Raw genomic sequence first — 18,089 nt, 5'->3', positions numbered from 1 at the left:
ACAAATATGAATAAAATGGCAATAACTACATTCCTGTCAACTACATAAATGGATACATGCCTCAATCAACACAAGGTTGCTGAATGGAGAAGAAAACAAGACCCAGACATATGCTGCCTACAAGAGACTCACTTCAGATCAAGTCACACTCAGATTGGAAGTAAAGAGAAAAACGTATTTCATGAAAGTGGAAATAAAAAAAATGGAGTATCAATATTTATATCAACAAACAGACTTTAAAACAAAGGCTATTGGTTTTTCTATTCCTATTTTCAAAAGGGAAGATTTATGGGAGGAAGCCAAGGCAGGTCACTCAGACAGTGAATTTCATATGACCTCTGCTTGCATATTTCCAACAACGTATTTATGGAAGAAGCCAAATAAAGCCCAGAGTGAACTGGTTTTAATTTCCCAACATGATTACAAACAGCATCCAGTTTCTCTACTCTGTACCTTGTTCCATAGGTTAAATGAAGCCTTTCTTTCCTCTGTGGACGCTTCCCTTGCTCCCAACCCACCCAAGTAGAGACTGCCTTTCTCTCCTCTTTCCCCATCTCCCCTTCTTTAAGCCAAAACTTTAACTCCAGCTACTGTGCTAGTGATTCTAAATCCTCATGTTCAGAGTCTACCTTCTATTCTGATATATATATAGCTCCTCTAAATAAGTACCTTTTCCCTGTCCTTGTTTTACATTTACTCCATCCCTTGTTTCTTTGTGGTTCTTGTTGTAAACAACCTCAAATTCACTGGTGATTAAGGTTGGCATAAGTAACTAAATACAATGTTCATATAAAACTTCTCTCAAGATACATGCAAACTTTCAGCTCTAAATATAATCACCTGGTATCACAGAGACCTGTTGATATCCAAAATGAAACTCTTTTCCCCTCCACCCTGCTGTACAGATTCTATTTCCTATCAGTTGTGCAAATTAGAAACCTCAGTGTTATCATTATATGCTACTCTAGTGCCATCCACATAAAATCAGACACAAACTCCTGGTGATTACATAACCAGCACATAGCTGACTCTGTCCTCCCGCTACCTTCACTCTGGCCCTCACTACCCTTTACCTGAGCTACCTCAACAGCCTCCTCATGGGTCTCCCTATATGTGGTCTATTTCAATATGGTTGATCAGTTACCTTCCCAAAGCTGATCAACCATGTCCCAGTTCAAATCCCATTTAAAAACTTGACAATCTCTACCCTAATGCTATTGCAGCACCCACCCTCCACCCACACAGTAAGATCCCATCCCCTAAGTAAGTTCTCATCATTCTCTACCACATGTCAAACTTGAGTCCTGACTCACATTATCCCCTGTGCCTAAAATATTTCCCCCCACTTACATTCTTCAAAGTCCAATGTAAGTGCTGTAGCCTCTCCCCTACTTCTGTGGCACTTGGCCTATTACTCGATCACATGCACAGTAATCTACTGCAATCGTTCACTAACACTGACCCTTCTTGACTAGCCTTGGACTTCTCAAAGATAAAAGTTATTTATTTCCTATACCCAGCAACATGCCTGGCACACAGCAGAGTTTGTAAACTGAATTAATATGCAGATTGCAGTGACCTCACTCATAATCTAATACAAACAAAATTGAGAATTTTCTCCTCTAAAGAGATAACACAGAGTTGGTAAATCATCCAGAAAAATCACATGTACTTTAATTAATTATTATGAGGGGGAAAATTAATTAATTTAAAATCTATATTACAAATTCTTCAGCAATAAAACAACAGAAATAGTAAGCATCTCTTTAACACTCATTTATTCATTACACATTTTCAAGCATTTTTATGTGTGCCCAGCACTCTGCTCCTGTACCAGATGCCAGGAGCTCATTCATTCCAAAATGTTTTCCTATAAATTGCCTCACTTTAGCCTCACAAATGTCCCTTGAGATAGGTGGGGCAGTGATTACAGCCCCCATTTATCAGATGAGAATCTGGGATCAAACAGTTTACATGATTTGTTCAGGGTCAAAGCCAGTAAGATGGAAATCTAGAATTGAAACCGGCATCTCCTGAATTCAGGTCCTGTGCTTCCTCTATTATTAAAAAAATCCATTAAAATCTGCAATTTTTTGCTCTCTCCCCTTCTTCTGAAAAAGGGATTAAAACTTAACTTCAATCTTGGTCTTAAAACTGCAGAAAAGCAGCAATGTCTGCAGAAGTCCCAGGTCGGGACTTACCTGTTTTCCTTGCACACAGTCACTTTGTCTCCCTCAGGTATCAGCTTCTTCTGTTCAATCACTCCATAGCTTTCTCGACAAATCTATATTTAAGGGGGGAAAAGAAATGTTTCAAGTTTGTTTACCACTTGTAAGTGAGAGAAGCGTTAGGAACAAATGTAGCTTAGTGACTACTTTTTACCACAGAAAATTCTTGGGTCTAGAACCTGAGTCAGAAAACATTGGCACCTTAAAAGATCTCTTTTAAGACTTGGAGTTGCCAATAAAGGCGATAAAAGAGAAATGATATGAACTCTAGAAAAGAAATATATTCAAAATAAAGAAGATTAATGCTTCAGTCATTTTCTTAAGGACAGATTTTAATTATTCATTCATTTAACACATTTACTGAACTTAAGATACTATGACTAAATAATTTGGTACAGAGAATTCCCTGAACTGTTGTTTGATTTGGAGAAAAACTAATGTTATGACTTGTAAGCATGATGAAAGAGACACACTCATAAGTAAGCTGGAAATCCTTACTGTAAAGTTGAGGCAGAAAGTCTCCTCAATATCTTCCCCAGGGTAATCTAAAAGTTCTTGAAGACTCCTAATCAGAACGATGGAGAAAGGAAAAGAGGCAAATCAGACAGGGCAATAGTGTTTTTATCTCAGTCACATGTGCAGACTGTTTGCAAGGAAAAACTATAAAAGGAGATTCTAGAACAAACATAAATCCAGACCAACAGAAAATCATGTTACCATATCTTGAAAGAAATAGGGCAAGAGACCTATAAAAAATTAATTGTTCTCTTTTCCTACTGACAAATATTACTGGATTAATGAAGAAATTCAAATGAATTACATCTGACACACATGTAGGTTCTTTTAACCCTGGTATTGCTTGGGAGTAGAGACTGGGGGAGATGGTGCTGCAGTGGTCCCACCGACTGCCTTCATCCACATTCTTTAGTAGAGTAATCCTTCTATCATTTTCTTAAAAAGCCACAAAGGCATCTCATCTATTAGGATTCTCAATGTCTTACTTGATAATGCAAGGGGCTCTATATGGTAAAGACACTCTACTATCTGCCACAAAAGCACACAAACATGCTTAAAAAATATGTTTATTCCAACAACGGTCATATCCTAGTTTTCAAGAGAATACATTCTTGTAGCTAAACCTCATTCACACTTTCATCTTTAGTGAACTCTGAGTCTGGCAGTTCCATTAAGAGTTGCCAGGAAGAAAATTCTTACTGTAGAATTTAAATTTGTATCAGTTAACTAGCCAAAATTACTACAGTGGGGCCTTGACTTACGAGTGTCCCGACTAACGAGATTTTTGAGATACGAGCCGTCTCTCGGCCGATTTTTTGCTTTGAGTTGCAAGCTCAAAAAAAATCGGGTTACAAGCCAGCTTCAGATACCCCACCGCTAGTTGGCGCAGCGAACGTCACAGTGATTTGACATACGAGTAATTTAAGTTATGAGCTCCGTCACGGAACGAATTAAACTCGTAAGTCAAGGCCCCACTGTATTTGAAATACAGCATTCCCAGCCAGGTTGGTAAAGTACATGGCGCACGGTTCTATCACTCTCCAGCCTTCTCTTTCAGTTACTAAAAATTAACCCTGCCTTGGTCTCCTCTGTCATTTTTCCATATTCCTCCTAAAGTCTCTTTTCCACTCTCTGTGACCCACCCCTGCCATCGGTTGTGGATTCTTGGTATTGGTGGTGCGACAGTCTCATTTCCAGGGGCACCTTAGAGATTACCCTTCTCTATCTCCATCTTAAAATCCGCACTCTTTCTCTATAGAAGGGGTGTTCCTTCCTGATAATGCCAGAAGGATTACACTGTTTACAGAAAGCTAAGGCTATGGTGTTATTTTATATACTTAACCTTATGCTACCTAAAATTAATAGAGAAACTCAGAATAAAGGAGTTTAACAGCCCGATAGAAAAGACCATACAAACATGGCTCCACTACTTTGGAAACTGCTGGCAGTTCCTCAAAGACCAAAACACAGAGCTGCCTGTGACTCAACAATTCAACTCCTAGGTATGTAACTGAGAAATAAAAATTTATGCCGACATAAAAACTTGCACAAGAATGTCCAAAGCAGCATTATCATAATATCCAAGAAATAGAAACAAGCCAAATGCCTCATCAACTGATAAACAAAATTAGTACATTCACACAATGGAATATTATTTGACAATGAAAAAAAAATGAAACACTGATATGCTACAATATGCTACAATATGGATAGACCTTGAAAACATGCTGTATAAAAGAAGCCAGACACAAAGGACCATATATTATATAAATCCATTTATAGGAAACATCCAGAATAGGCAAACCTATAGAAATAGAAAGATTAGCACTGCCTCGAAGGAAGAGACTGGAGATGATGATGACTAAGAAGTAGAAGTTTCTTTTTCAGGCGATGAAAATATTCTAAAATTGTGGTGACAGTTACACAACTGAATATACTGTCAATGGATTGTATACTTCTAAGTGGGTGAATTATCTGTGAACTGTATCTCAATTAAGCGTTTTTAAAGGCTCTAAGAGATAATCCATACATATAAAAAGCCAGTGACCGGAATGCTGTAATGACCAGAATGATGTTAAGACCGGAACGACTGGTCACTATGACACACAGTGACCACCAGGGGGTAGATGCTCAACACAGGAGCTGCCCCTAGCCCGCAGCCCCAATTGCTGATGGGGCCTGCCAGTCAACCTCCCGGTCCCTCCCCGCAGCTGGCAGATCCGGGCTGGGACAGTGAACTGGGGGTGGGTGGTGGTGGATGTGGCTCCTTTCCTGGGGGGCCAAGGGCCAGCTCCCTCCTCGGGGCCAGCAGACAACCTCCCGGGTGGTCCCCCCCCTCCCCCCCCCCCCTGCCTGCAGATCCCAATTGCCTGATCCGGGCTGGGCCCCAAGCTGGGACGGAGAACTAGGGGTGGGTGGCAGCAGACACAGGTGGCGAGGGAAGGAGGAAGGGGGGAGGCGGCGAACCTGATGGCTCTGATCGCTGGCCAGGCCTAGGGACCCTACCCATGCATGAATTTCGTGCATCAGGCCTCTAGTAGTAACATGTAGATATATCTCTTCCCCTGGTTCCTGATACAGAGCTCCTAAAAACCTTATAAATTCCTAAGTGGTGGTAAGAGCACTAGACACATCTTTTGTTCCACGGTGGCTCTTGGATGGGGACTGGTCACCAGAAAGACTAAGCCATGATTAGAAGCTTGGAATTTTCAGCTCCACCCCGATTTGCCAGAGAGGGAAGAGGGGCTAGAAGTAGAGGTAATAATCACGCCTGTGTGAGGAAGCCTCCATAAAATCCCAGAAGGAGGAGGTTCAGAAAGCTTCTGGGTTGGTGAACACAAGCCACACACCAGGAGGGTGATGCACCCCAACTTCACAGGGACAAAAGCTCCTGTACTGAAGACCCTCCCAGACCTCATCCTATACATCTCTTCATCTGGCTATTCATCTGTACTCTTCCCCACATCCTTTAATAAACTGGTAAATGTGTTTCCCTGAGTTCTGTGAGCTGCTGTAGCAAATTAGGCAAACCTGAGGAGGGTTTGTAGCTAAATCAGACAGAAGTTGTGGATAACCTGGGGACCTCCTCCTTGCAAATGGCATCTGAAGTGGGGTGCAAGCAGTATTGTGGGATCCCCTTAACCTGTGGGATCTGACACAACTCCAGGTAGACTGTAGGACACCCAGCTGTTGTCATGGAGAACTGCTTGGTGGTGTGGAGGAAAAACCCACACATGCGGTGACCAGTAGTGTGAGAGTAAAGGAGACACACAGGAAAGAGAAACAATTGGGGGGAAGAACTGCAGCGGTTTTTTTTTTGGTTTTTTTTTTAAGTATAGGCTCCCTTTTCAATACTTTTCTCCCTGTACATTTCTGGACCATGACAAAGTCCTTATTTCTTTTTCAGAATAAGGGGGGGGGGGGGAGGGGATTATTTTATATTCCTGCGCAGTTCTGACTTTATTTTATTTTCTTTCCTCTGCCCATAGAGTAATAGACTCTAAGCAAGTAGCTGTATAGCTAAACCTTAAGACAAAGCACACACAACCATATAGTTCCATACACTCACACCTGTGCCACCTGTGGTATTTTCAAACTTTAATCCACACTGCCAGAGGCAGCCAGAGCAGTTTCCTACACCAATCTGTCTTTTAGCTCTGTACCTTCCTTCAGTGGGTGAAAGCTCCTTCAAGTCCTCCAAGCCAGGATTTACATTCAGTAACTTCTTATAGAGTGCCAACGGGAAGTGGAGATCGACTACGGTGGAGTTGTAGATTGCTAGTCCACAGGTTATGCCAATCAAGTGAAACCAGTTGTGCTCTACAAAACACTTTCGGAATATATGCAGATGTGTTAAAAAGAAATTCAGTGTTTCCAGCCCTCAAAACAATCTGCCATTTATAAAATATTTTCAGTATAGAAGAATAAAGGCTTTCTTAATATTTAATTACCTTTTAGAGCAGAGAAAACTCCCCTGACAAAATTTGATTATCCCCAATAGATACAATGTAGGCAAAGTTAAGTATTTGCAGCTCATCTAGAGATAGAGAGAACAGCTTATACAGTCATTTGCCACTTAATGATGGAGAGTCATTCTGAGAAATGCCTCAGGTGATTTTATCCTTGTGCAGACACCATAGAGTGCACTTACACAAACCTAGAAGGTAGAGCCTAGTACACATCTAGGCTACAAGCCTGTACAGCCGGTTACTATACAAAACAACCTGAAATTAAATCAATCACAAGAGAAAGTAGGGTGCAATCAAGAAACACAGTACATGAGATGTATGAATCGGCTGCCTGAGTAACACAGCATACTGTTCTACTGCAAATTTTTTTATAAATAGAAAGAGTACATTCAAAAATAATGATAAAATGTACAGTGCAGGAACTACGTAAACCAATAACATGGTCTTTTATTATCATTATCAAGTAATATGCACTGTACATAATTATATGTGCTACACTTCTTTATAGGACTTGCAGCACAGGTGTACTCATACCAGCATCGCCCCAAACACAAGTAATGTGTTGTACTACATTACAATGGCTATGATGTCATAGACAATAGGAACTTTTTAGCTTCATTATATTCTTATGGGGCCACTGTCACATATGCGATCCATCACTGACAGAAATGTCATTATGTGGCACATCACTGTACTGATTTAGAGCAATGCTGTCTAATAGTACTTTTTGCAATGATGGAAATTGTTTATTCTGTGCTGTCCAATATGGTAGCCACTGGAAATGTGGCTGGTACAACTGAGAAAATGAATCTCTGGTACTATTTAATTTTAATTAAATAAAATTTCAATTTCAATGGCCACATGTGGCTAATGGCTACCTTTTAGCACAGTACAGATCCAGGAAGAAAACTGGTAGAAAAAGAACTAAATTATGGCCTGGTTGAAATTAAAATGCTCCTTAAAACTTAGCTCTCCTACTGAATTTTCAAATTAAAGTGTGTGTGTGTATCTACTTGTATTAGTATTCATACACATACTTTCACTGTTATTAAAATAAGACGCATTTGGCCCAGCCAATGTGGCTCAGCAGTTGAGCAGTTTGAGCCAGTTTGACTCCTGGTCAGGGCACATGCCCAGGTTACAGACTCAATCCCTAGTAGGGGATGTGCAGAAGGCAACCAACTGATGATGTTCCTCTCTCATCAATGATTCTATCTCTTTACCCATCTCCCTCTCTCTCTATAAAAACTAGAAATGAAAATAGGGCCAATGGGTAAAAAAATAACGACTAGATACATTATTTAGACGTTTTCAATTATTTCCTTTGTTATGCTTCCCTTTTCAAAATCAGAAGTCTTGGAATCGGTCTCACAACTAAAATAAAAATTTAATTATATCCATCTGTTTAACTATAATATCACTAACTTACTGTATCTGAAAACCACAAGAGATTTGAATCTTGATAGTAGGTAAACATTCCATAGATGGGATTCAAAAGTTCTTTTAACAGTAAAAGAAAGAACTCCTTTGTGACACCACCAGCATCCACTGCTTCTTCACCATCAAAGATTACCTTTAAAACAATGAGAGCAGAATTAATACTTCAAAGAATCTTTGGTATTCTACCTTTTTTTTTTTTTTTTTTAGCAAATTCTTTCCAAAGTCAGGAGAAAGGAAGGAAGATATAACACAGAATACAATGATGCAATGAAAACTGCAAGGTGTATCCGCTGATTATTCACAAGGCACTTGCAGACACACAGAAAGAATTTTTACTAGGTACTTCAAGGAATACAAAGAAGGTTAGAAGTTCACCATAGGTCCACAGAAAGTTCACCATCTATTTAGGGAAGTAAGGCAAACATAAAAGAATCCATTAGAGAATATACTTTATTTTCAAAGAGTAAAATACATTGAGAGGTAAATGTTCTGGCACATGGAGAAAAACAATGATTAACCTGGGCAAAAGAAGAAACTGATGAATATGGAAAGGAGAAGGGCATTCTAAGTAGTACAGAGCTGGGTTCTGTGAGGGGCTACAAAAAGACCCATGAACAGGCCCACATGGGGCATGCTGGACCCATAATGGTCATCACAGTAACAACTACAGCAAACCAATTAGCGAGAGTTATTGAGAGGTACTATATGCCAGCCCTTAAACTCTATGACCTAATCCTCAGAACAGCCTTATGCATTGGTATTACTATTATCATCACCATTTTACAGGTAAGGGCTCAGGCAAAGAACTAAAACAGCATTTGAAAAAGCTTATCCTGTGGTCGTCTTCAAGGCTGCCTACAACAGGACAAGAGTAAAGGTGGGGACAGATGGCAGCAGAAGACAACTCAGACATGTTACAGAGCAAGAAGTGTCTTATCTGAACTACTGATGGAAAACAGTATGCAAAAAGGAGCTCCTGTTAGATCAAAAATCTAACCCAGAAGTTCTAAGAACTCACAGGCAAATGGATGGGACAGATAATAGTCATTGGACATTTTGGAAAGGGTGACAATATCATAAAGACCATGAGTTTCTTACTTATTGTGTTTCAGAAACGAGTTCAAAAGAGGATTGTTAATAGAGATAGGGAAGCCTTCTGAAGAGAAAGATAAATTACTTAAAAGTTCAAGTAATTCTCTAAATACTTATTAACACCTACTATGTACCAAGCACTATGCTAAGCCCTGGGAATCCAGTAAGTACTAACACAAACATGCACAGTCTATGAGGAAAGACAATTTCTTAATTCAGTAATATTAGGATACTAACAGTGCCTATAACAATAGGCCAACAGCTTCCCAGATGATTTCACCACCTTTCTATATTCTCCTTTTTACCTTCTCTTACATCTTTGACATCCACAGACTTCCTAGATGCTGGCTTGATAGTTTTATACCTAGATGAAGCTTTAGTTTTGTTGTTGTTTGCTTGTTTTTGGTTGAGCTGGAGCAGATACCTTGAAGTCAGCAGACAAAGAAAACCCTATAACCTCTCAAGTAATCCACTGGCATTTTTATCTGGGATGTTATGTTGATACGTGCTATCTGGTGATTTGACAGAAGGAGATGATTAAATTCTTGTAAAATAAATGAAAGAAATAGTGAATGGCTATACTCCACAATTTTAATAGTAAGATCTTTGCTACTTCAACACTGTTTAAAGAAAAACTAGGAAGGTACTTAGAAGAATATACTGAAGGGCTCACTTTGAGAGGCTTTTTTAGATCAATATCAGAATGAATGCTCAGCTCTCTCAGGGCATCTCCAACGAGGTTGTTCCTGCGAACGTGAAGAACCAGGAAGGGGCTTCTGGCCAGCAGAGGCTCCAAGGTGAGAAGCATGAAGACATTCTGCAGGTTGGCTCCATTGACTGCCACCTGGAATGGCACATCAAGAACACAATTAGAGTGCACCTGTGAGTGGGGACAGCGGCCAGCTGCCTTTCAATCTGGGGTAGGTGGGAAGCGTGCTGACTGCAACTCCATTTGGTCTTTTTTATTTTCCTCTTAACTTTTCCAGTTAAATTTTCTAAATTACTATATTTACAAAACACAGATATCTTTCTAATCTGAACCCAAAAAGGTTAACTGAAGCAATCTGATCCATAACCAGTCCCAGGAAAATGATTTAGGCCTGATTAAGACTGAAATTATATTGTAATAAAAGAAACATGACGGAGAGTGGGTAAAAACTATGACATTCAGAATGGCAGGACAAGAAACCTAATAACCACTTTTAAATGTTTTTTATTCTTTGAAAAATGTCCATTTTCTCTGGAAAACCTTTCAACTGTGGAAGGAAGGAAGGAAAAGGCTAGAGAGAAACAGACAGAAAGACTGAGAGATGAAGAGAGAGATGAGTGAAGTTAGCTATCTACTGACAGTAGAAACTGGTAGATTTGAATTTCTAATTTGCAAATAATAACTTGGTAGGCATGTCAAAACCAATTATATTTTATAATAAATATGTGTACTTGAAATTAATCTCTATAACTTAAGTTTTAGTTCAATAAATAATTACCAAGCTCCATTTAATTATCTCTCTATCTCTATCAAGGATCAGTGGACGACTGGACCAAATCCAGCCTGCTGCCTGTTTTTGTACAGCTCTTGAGCTCATAGTGGTTTCTACATTTTTAACTTTTGAAAAAAAATCTAAAGAATACTTCACCACATGTGAAAATTATACATATTTCAAATTTCATTGTACATTAAGTTCTACTGGAATACCACCATGCTCATTCATTCACATACTATTACTTTTTGTTCTATGACAGAGCTCAATAGTAGAGATAGACAATCTGGCCCATAAAGATTAAAATTTTAATTTACTATATGGTCCTTTATGAAAACACTTGCAAACCCCTGATCTATGTAAATGTGTACTCACTTATATGTGTTGTATTCAACATAAAATTGCTTAAAAAAAAATTATAATAGTTCTAAAAGTTAGAATATAACGCATCCAAATATACTTCCTCCTATAAGTAAAAATTAGAACTGAATGTGTAGGTTAAAAGAAACACATAATAAGAGTAAATAACTTTTAAAATATGATACCTGCATCTGTAGTTCAGCATCTGTCTGTAACATTTTGGTCTTGGCTTGGGCATCAAAGATGAAAGGGTAGGAACAAAGTGTTACAGCATCCTAAATAAAACATTATTGACAAAATTGTAGTATCCACAGATAATACTGCTGGAAAAATATACAAGTAAATTTAAAAAGAATCATTTACCTGTATTATAGATGGTCTAGTCTTCTGTGTAAAGAAAAAGAAAAAGCCTCTTACTTGAAATGCAAACCTAAACTTTTTACACCCCCTACAAATGTGAAATACAAATAACAAAACATATAAACTATCTGACTATTTATTTGGCCATGGAACTAACCCCATTTGAATGGCTGACTGGATTTTAATGAAACAGACCAAATGTTTTGATGGACACAAATTGAGAAAAAAACTAAAAACAATCTTAAAAATTTTTAAAGGGCTGTTTTAGGTCATTTCACTAACTCCATAATTCACAGCATTAATAGAATTTTCTTTCATAAAATAAATCTAATTATAAAACATTAATATCAGATGTTACTTTTATTGTGTAAAGTTAATGCAAATTTCATTTATTTGTCAACATGTTACATCTCTTCCTTACACTTACACACACACACACACACACACACACACACACAAGCTGTTACACTGAAGAGTAACCAAATATTTAAAGCTATCCCTGACTCGGCACTTGAACCAATGCTTGGCCTACAGAAGACACTCCATCAATAGGGGTAAACAAAATTTTAATAATCTTTTGAGCAGGGGAATAACAGTAAATTAAAAAAACACACACAAACATATCTAAAAGATATGCTAGTTTATTAATGGGGGGAAGGCATCTCTTCTGGAAGTTTTTGTTAGGTTGTATGACAAACATTATTCATAAACTTAACAGAAACAAACAAAAGTATCAACAATATAAATCATGTTGACCTGTAGTATTTCTCAAACAGGAAACTATGGATTTATCCTCAGAGATCTGAGAATGCTATATGAATTTTTTAAATTTTGTAGTTTTTTATAAATAGAGGCCCGGTGCACGAAATTTGTGCACAGGAGGGGGGGTGTCCCTCAGCCCAGCCTGCACCCTCTCCAATCTTGGAACCTTTGGGGGATGTCGACTGCTGGTTTAGGCCTGATCCCAGGATGTCCCTGGATGTCCGGCAGGCCTAATCCCAGGATGTCTGACTGCGGGATCAGGCCTAAACCGGCAGTTGGACATCCCTCTCACAATCCTGGACGGCTGTCTCCTAACCACTCTCCTGCGTGCCTACCTGATTGCCCCTAACTGCTTTAGCCTGCCAGCCTGATCGCCCCCTAACAGCTCCCCTGCCGGCCTGATTGATGACTAACTACTCCCTTGCCAGCCTGATCATCCCCAACTGCCCTCCCCTGCTAGCCAGATCACCCCCAAGGCTTTTATTAGTATAGATATCCTAAACAAAATCAACGAAAACACATTCTTAATGACCTCCTTATATTGGTGTGTCACCATATAATTTACATTTATTTTAATGATTGCATTGGTGCCATGTTATTCTTAATTGTCCAAGAATAATAAGAAAAGAAGAAAAGCAGTCTTTCTTGGTAAGTTATTCATTTGCACCCAGGAAAGTGCCAGAGCTCCCCTGGCTCTCTGTGTGAATGAAGGTTTAATAGCAGCTAAAAGGAAGAAAGAGAGATGAGTCATTCCAGGATGAATAGGACACGTCTCCGAACTCAAGCACCAACGACTGAGTTGAGGGATGGTTTCACGAAGACTACCCACGTTTTATTCATTTAGAGTTTGTATTTAATTTGTAAATCTGATTCAGTTTTATTTAAATGCTATCTGAATAAGAAGTGTATATCTACCTCCTTTTGTGTTTGTGTACAGTTCAATTAAATAATTTAAAAGCAATTTTAATTAAAATCCATCCTGTTTATCCTATAGAAACAGGTCCCTTAGTGAATCTTGGAACACTTCCCTAAATTGAAGAACACTAATCAAAAAGACAATTCATACCAGTGAGACAGGTATGAAATCATGCATACATAATCCAGGCCAACTGACTCACTCTCATGCCTACATATCTCATTACTTTGAATTTAGGAATTGAAATCACTAAAATAAAACACACACACAACATAAAACTGCACTCTAAAAAAATTACTTTAAGTACCTACGAAAAGTATAAGTATCCGGGGAAGTAGATTTTAAATTGGTGCCAATATTCAGAATTTTAGAATCTTTATCTCAGAAAGATTTTTTTTTTTTTTTAAATATACTTTATTGATTTTTTACAGAGAGGAAGGGAGAGAGATAGAGAGTTAGAAACATCGATGAGAGAGAAACATCGATCAGCTGCCTCCCGCACATCTCCCACTGGGGATGTGCCCGCAACCCAGGTACATGCCCTTGACCGGAATCGAACCTGGGACCTTTCAGTCCGCAGGCCGACGCTCTATCCACTGAGCCAAACCGGTTTCGGCTCAGAAAGATTATTTTATTCTAAGTGTTAGGAAGTTAGACCTGAGCAGCTGGGGTGGGGCCTGCCCTGGAGTCCAACCATACTGCCTGTCTATGGGCGGCCCAGCAGACAGCCAGTAGGAAGGTTCAGAGCCAGCCAGTTCTTGGTGCAAGCTCAGAGGAAACCAACATGACCTCAATGTAACCTTACTAGGGTCCTAGACTAATTATAATAAAACTAGAGGCCAGGTGCACAAAAATTTGTGCACTCGGGGGGGAGGGGGGCCCCTCAGCCCGGCCTGTGCCCTCTCGCAGTCTGGGACCCCTCGGGAGATAACGACCTAATGGCTTAGGCCTGCTCCCGGGTGGCAGAAGGCAGGCCCAATCCCTAGGTGCAGCCCCTGGTCGGGCTCAGAGCAGGGCCGATGGGGAGTTGGGGCACCGCCCCCTGTCATACACAGAGCAAGGCGATCGGGAGGTTGTGATTCCACCCTCAGTCACGCTCAGGGTAGGGCCGATTGGGGGGTTGGGGTACCATCCCCTGTCACACTCAAGGCAGGGTCAATGGGGAGGTTGCAGCGCCACCCCCTGTCATGCACAGAGCAGGGCCAATCAGGGGGTTGGGGCGCTGCCCCCTGTCACGCACAGAGCAGGGCCCATCAGGGGGGTTGGGACTCTGTACCCTGTCACGCACAGAGCAGGGCCCGTGGGGGGGGGGGGGGGGGGTTGGGGCGCCACACCCTGTCACACACAGAGCCGCAGGGCGATCAGGGGGTTTGGGAGCTGCCCCCTGTCACACTGATCCCGGTGCTGGGAGGCATATTACCCATTTACTATATAGGGTAGAGGCCTGGTGCATGAGTGGGTGCCGGCTGGTTTGCCCTGAAGGGTGTCCTGGATCAGGGTGGGGGTCCCCACTGGGGTGCCTGGCCAGCCTGGGTGAGGGGATGATGGCTGTTTGCAGCTGGTCACACACCCTTCAGGGTGGGGGTCCCCACTGGGGTGCCTGGCCAGTCTGGGTGAGGAGCTGAGGGCTGTTTTCAGGCTGGGGGTGACTGAAGCTCCCAACAGCTCCTTTTTTTCTTTTTTTATTCTGGGCCAGCTTTAGCTTTGAGGCTTGGCTCCAGCTCTTAGGCCTCCGCTGCTGAAAGTAGGTTTCTGGCCTTTGCTTAAAATGTTGCAATCCTGCTGGCTGAAGCCTGGCAGGTTTCTGGGGTTTTGTTTAGCTTCTATGTTTGTTACATAGTTGCTTGCAGCTCAGAGGCCTGCAGCGGCAGGCGGGGAACGTTGGAGTCCTCCATCACTGAAGCAAGCAAGCCTCATGTTAGTTTCAAGCTGCCTGGCTGCCGGCCGCCATCTTGGCTGACAGTTAATTTGCATATCGCCCTGATTAGCCAATGGGAAGGGTAGCGGTCGTACGCCAATTACCATGTTTCTCTCTTTTTTTTTTTTCTTTTTTTTTTTTTACAGAGAGGAAGGGAGAGAGATAGTTAGAAACATCGATGAGAGAGAAACATCGATCAGCTGCCTCCTGCACATCTCCCACTGGGGATGTGCCCGCAATCCAGGCACATGCCCCTGACCGGAATCGAACCTGGGATCCTTCAGTCCACAGGCCGACGCTCTATCCACTGAGCCAAACCGGTTTCGGCACCATGTTTCTCTTTTATTAGATAGGATCTGCATTTCAGTTTTGACCCCACGCCTCCATGAGTTTTTCTGTATGAATTATGTATAAGGGCAGGCCCAGAAGAAATATAGTTTCTGTCAACCATTCCTGAATGCAAATGAAAGTCTCCACTCAGAAAATCCCTCTTTTAAACCTGGAGTTCGGGGCCTGGCCTGCTCCAGGTTTGGAATGTTATCTTCAATAAACCCCATTTTGCTTTCCTTAAAATCTTTTCTGCGTAGACTAAAACAAGAAGTCCCAACTGGTAACCCCGATTGGTAACAGAAACATGACTTGCTTATTCAAGAAAAAAGGATGACCTTTAATGTGTGTTGGTCTATAAAACAAGATGAAGTTTTGAACACTTCAAATGTAAAAGTGACTATGGGAGAAGCAACAGCAGTGACTGTGGAAACAGTTGTTGGCATTAAAGCACCCTAGTGTACCTAGTATTTTTAAAAACTAGTGCAATATACAGGTGGGACAACTATAGGTTTACAGTTATGAGTACATGAAACACAGTTCATAATTATTATATTATTTATTATTGTATTATTTTCCATACAAACTGTAAACCTACTTTTGCCCCCACTCAGTATCATTTCAGACATCAATCAGCTGCTGTGTATTTCTTGTCTCTCTCCAGTCCCACTCCAGTTCTGATTCTCTGTACCACCCTCTCCCTGCAAGCCCCACAAGCTCTTATTCCCTCCCTTCACTTCTTGCCTGACCCCTCCCCACCCCCTGACAGAGCCCAGATTTGGAAGGAGACTGATCTATGTTCTGGAGAAGGAGAGGAGGTTAAATTTCGGGCAGGGTCACCATGCTCTCAGTTGAGTGGGTTTGCTGAAAAGAAATCCAAAACTACCTCAGTTAGGAACCAAAGCCAAGGCCACAGAGTTGTTGGTCCAGAAGACCCTCCCCCCAGAGAGGACCACAGTGCCAGCTCTAAGGAAGGTGCAGAAGGCAAGGCTATTCGGTCTAAATAAGCACCAGACCTATATGAAGGTCTAATATACATCTACAAACTTTGTGTAAGTCTTTAAGTTTTAGTATACGAAATATAATAATTTCACTTAATTTCGTATGTGAATGCTGAATATTTTAGATATGGTATTAGTACTGGTATTTCCATATGACATGAAGTAAATACTGAAACAACCATGTTATGATTTAACTTCAAGGTTACTTTCCCTAATTGAGAAGGACACATATGAACTGACATGTGATCCTCTCTGAGGAGCTGCCTGCCCTACGCTGTCTGTTCCCCCAAAATGAGTCTCACCAATCTAAAACTAGCAGAGTACCAGTGAATCACATTTCAAATGTTTAAGCTTGAAATGGGGTTGCACTGTGACCTTTTTCAAGTATATGAAATAGGAGCAATGAGCAAGTACATGGTACAGAACTGAAGAACTGGGAATATCTTTTTTATTTTTTAATTCCAAGCCAACATTTCCTAAATGTGACTGTGACTGGGGACAGGAGTCATTGCATAAACACCTGCTGTGCCAAGAAAGAAACAGGAGCTTCTGCTGTGAGGCCTGCCTGCACCACAGGTTCCTATACACGCCATGGGCAAAATCTGGCTCCCTGCCATCACTGATGCTGAGGCAAAAACATATGCCTTGTCTGACCATGCACAATACTGGTACTCAGAGACAAAACACTGCCTCCTTGTAACACATATGGTAACAAGTTGACTCTAGTTTTATTTTTGAAGCATTTACTTCACTAACTTTCTCACTTGTGCTGCCTCTATGGGAGCCACAAAGTCACTCATTCTGTGTTAATTTTCAAGTGGATGATGGCAGTTTATTAATGGAAATAAACAAGCCACTACCACCTCTTCTTTAAAATGAGCAAAAATCAGACACTTCAGAATGTGCATTTGTGCTCCATAGCCATTTGCATATGTGTTATATCCCTTTGAAATTCCTTTTTCACTGTTGCCTCTGGACTGAACACCCCATAGAGGCAGCCACCATGTCCTCTCCATGTCTCCATCCCCAGTGACTAGCAAGCACCCTACACACTTTAGGTGCCAAGAACAGCTTACTGAAAAACAGTTGAGAACTTACTATATGCCAAGTAAAGCACTCTGCCAACTAAGGCTTTTCCATGCATGCTTTCCTCCATTTAAGTCTCACAATACTGTTATAATTCTCATTACAAATGAGGATGCTAGGCCTATAGAAATTAAGTAACTTGCCTGGGGTCACATAGGTAATAGGCCAGAGTGGAGACTAGAACCTATCTCTTTTCGACCCAAGCATGTCCTCTGAACTACATGCTCTACTGCCTCAGCTACTACCAAGCTAAAAAATTTAACACACACACAAAAATATTTATTGTGTATATATACAATGGGATATTATTCCACCATAAGAAAAACAAACAAACAAGGAAATCTTGCCATTTGCAACAACATGGGCGAACCTGAAAGGCATTATGCAAAGTGAAATAAGCCAGAGAAAGACAAATACTATAAGGTATCACTTGTATGAGCAATTAAAAAAAAAAAAAAAAAAGCCAATCTCACAGACACAGTGGTGGTTTCCAGGGGATTGGGAAGATGGGGAGATATAGGTCAAAGGGTGTAAGTTCTGAGGAGCTAATGTACGGCATGGTGACTTACCTAATAATAATACTGTACTGCACATTTTAAAGTTGTTAAAAGAGTAAATCTTAAAAGTTCTCATC

The 18,089-nt window shown here is 40.8% G+C and overlaps 1 protein-coding gene across 6 annotated transcripts in view; it reads right to left on the bottom strand.

The window, feature by feature from the left end:
• HERC3 (HECT and RLD domain containing E3 ubiquitin protein ligase 3) overlaps nt 1–18,089 on the bottom strand; it is a 97,046-nt gene that overhangs the window by 15,817 nt on the left and 63,140 nt on the right. For 2 of the 6 annotated variants that reach the window (XM_036339497.1, XM_036339514.1), the window contains 7 exons: nt 11,449–11,472; nt 11,271–11,360; nt 9,918–10,088; nt 8,142–8,285; nt 6,407–6,573; nt 2,727–2,793; nt 2,202–2,284 (listed from right to left, as the gene is read on the bottom strand). In XM_036339497.1, coding sequence (XP_036195390.1) covers nt 2,202–2,284; nt 2,727–2,793; nt 6,407–6,573; nt 8,142–8,285; nt 9,918–10,088; nt 11,271–11,360; nt 11,449–11,472 — 746 coding nt within the window. Of the gene's footprint in view, nt 1–2,201; nt 2,285–2,726; nt 2,794–6,406; nt 6,574–8,141; nt 8,286–8,365; nt 9,757–9,917; nt 10,089–11,270; nt 11,361–11,448; nt 11,473–18,089 lie in introns of those variants that run through there. The other 4 variants (XR_004972751.1, XR_004972752.1, XM_036339506.1 and 1 more) reach the window with 4 other exon arrangements.

The sequence above is a fragment of the Myotis myotis genome, unplaced genomic scaffold (assembly GCF_014108235.1).
Source record: "Myotis myotis isolate mMyoMyo1 unplaced genomic scaffold, mMyoMyo1.p scaffold_m19_p_1, whole genome shotgun sequence".
Lineage (NCBI taxonomy): Eukaryota > Metazoa > Chordata > Mammalia > Chiroptera > Vespertilionidae > Myotis > Myotis myotis.
The sequence above is the reverse complement of the archived record's forward strand: the minus strand, read 5'-3'. Positions and strand labels throughout refer to the sequence as shown.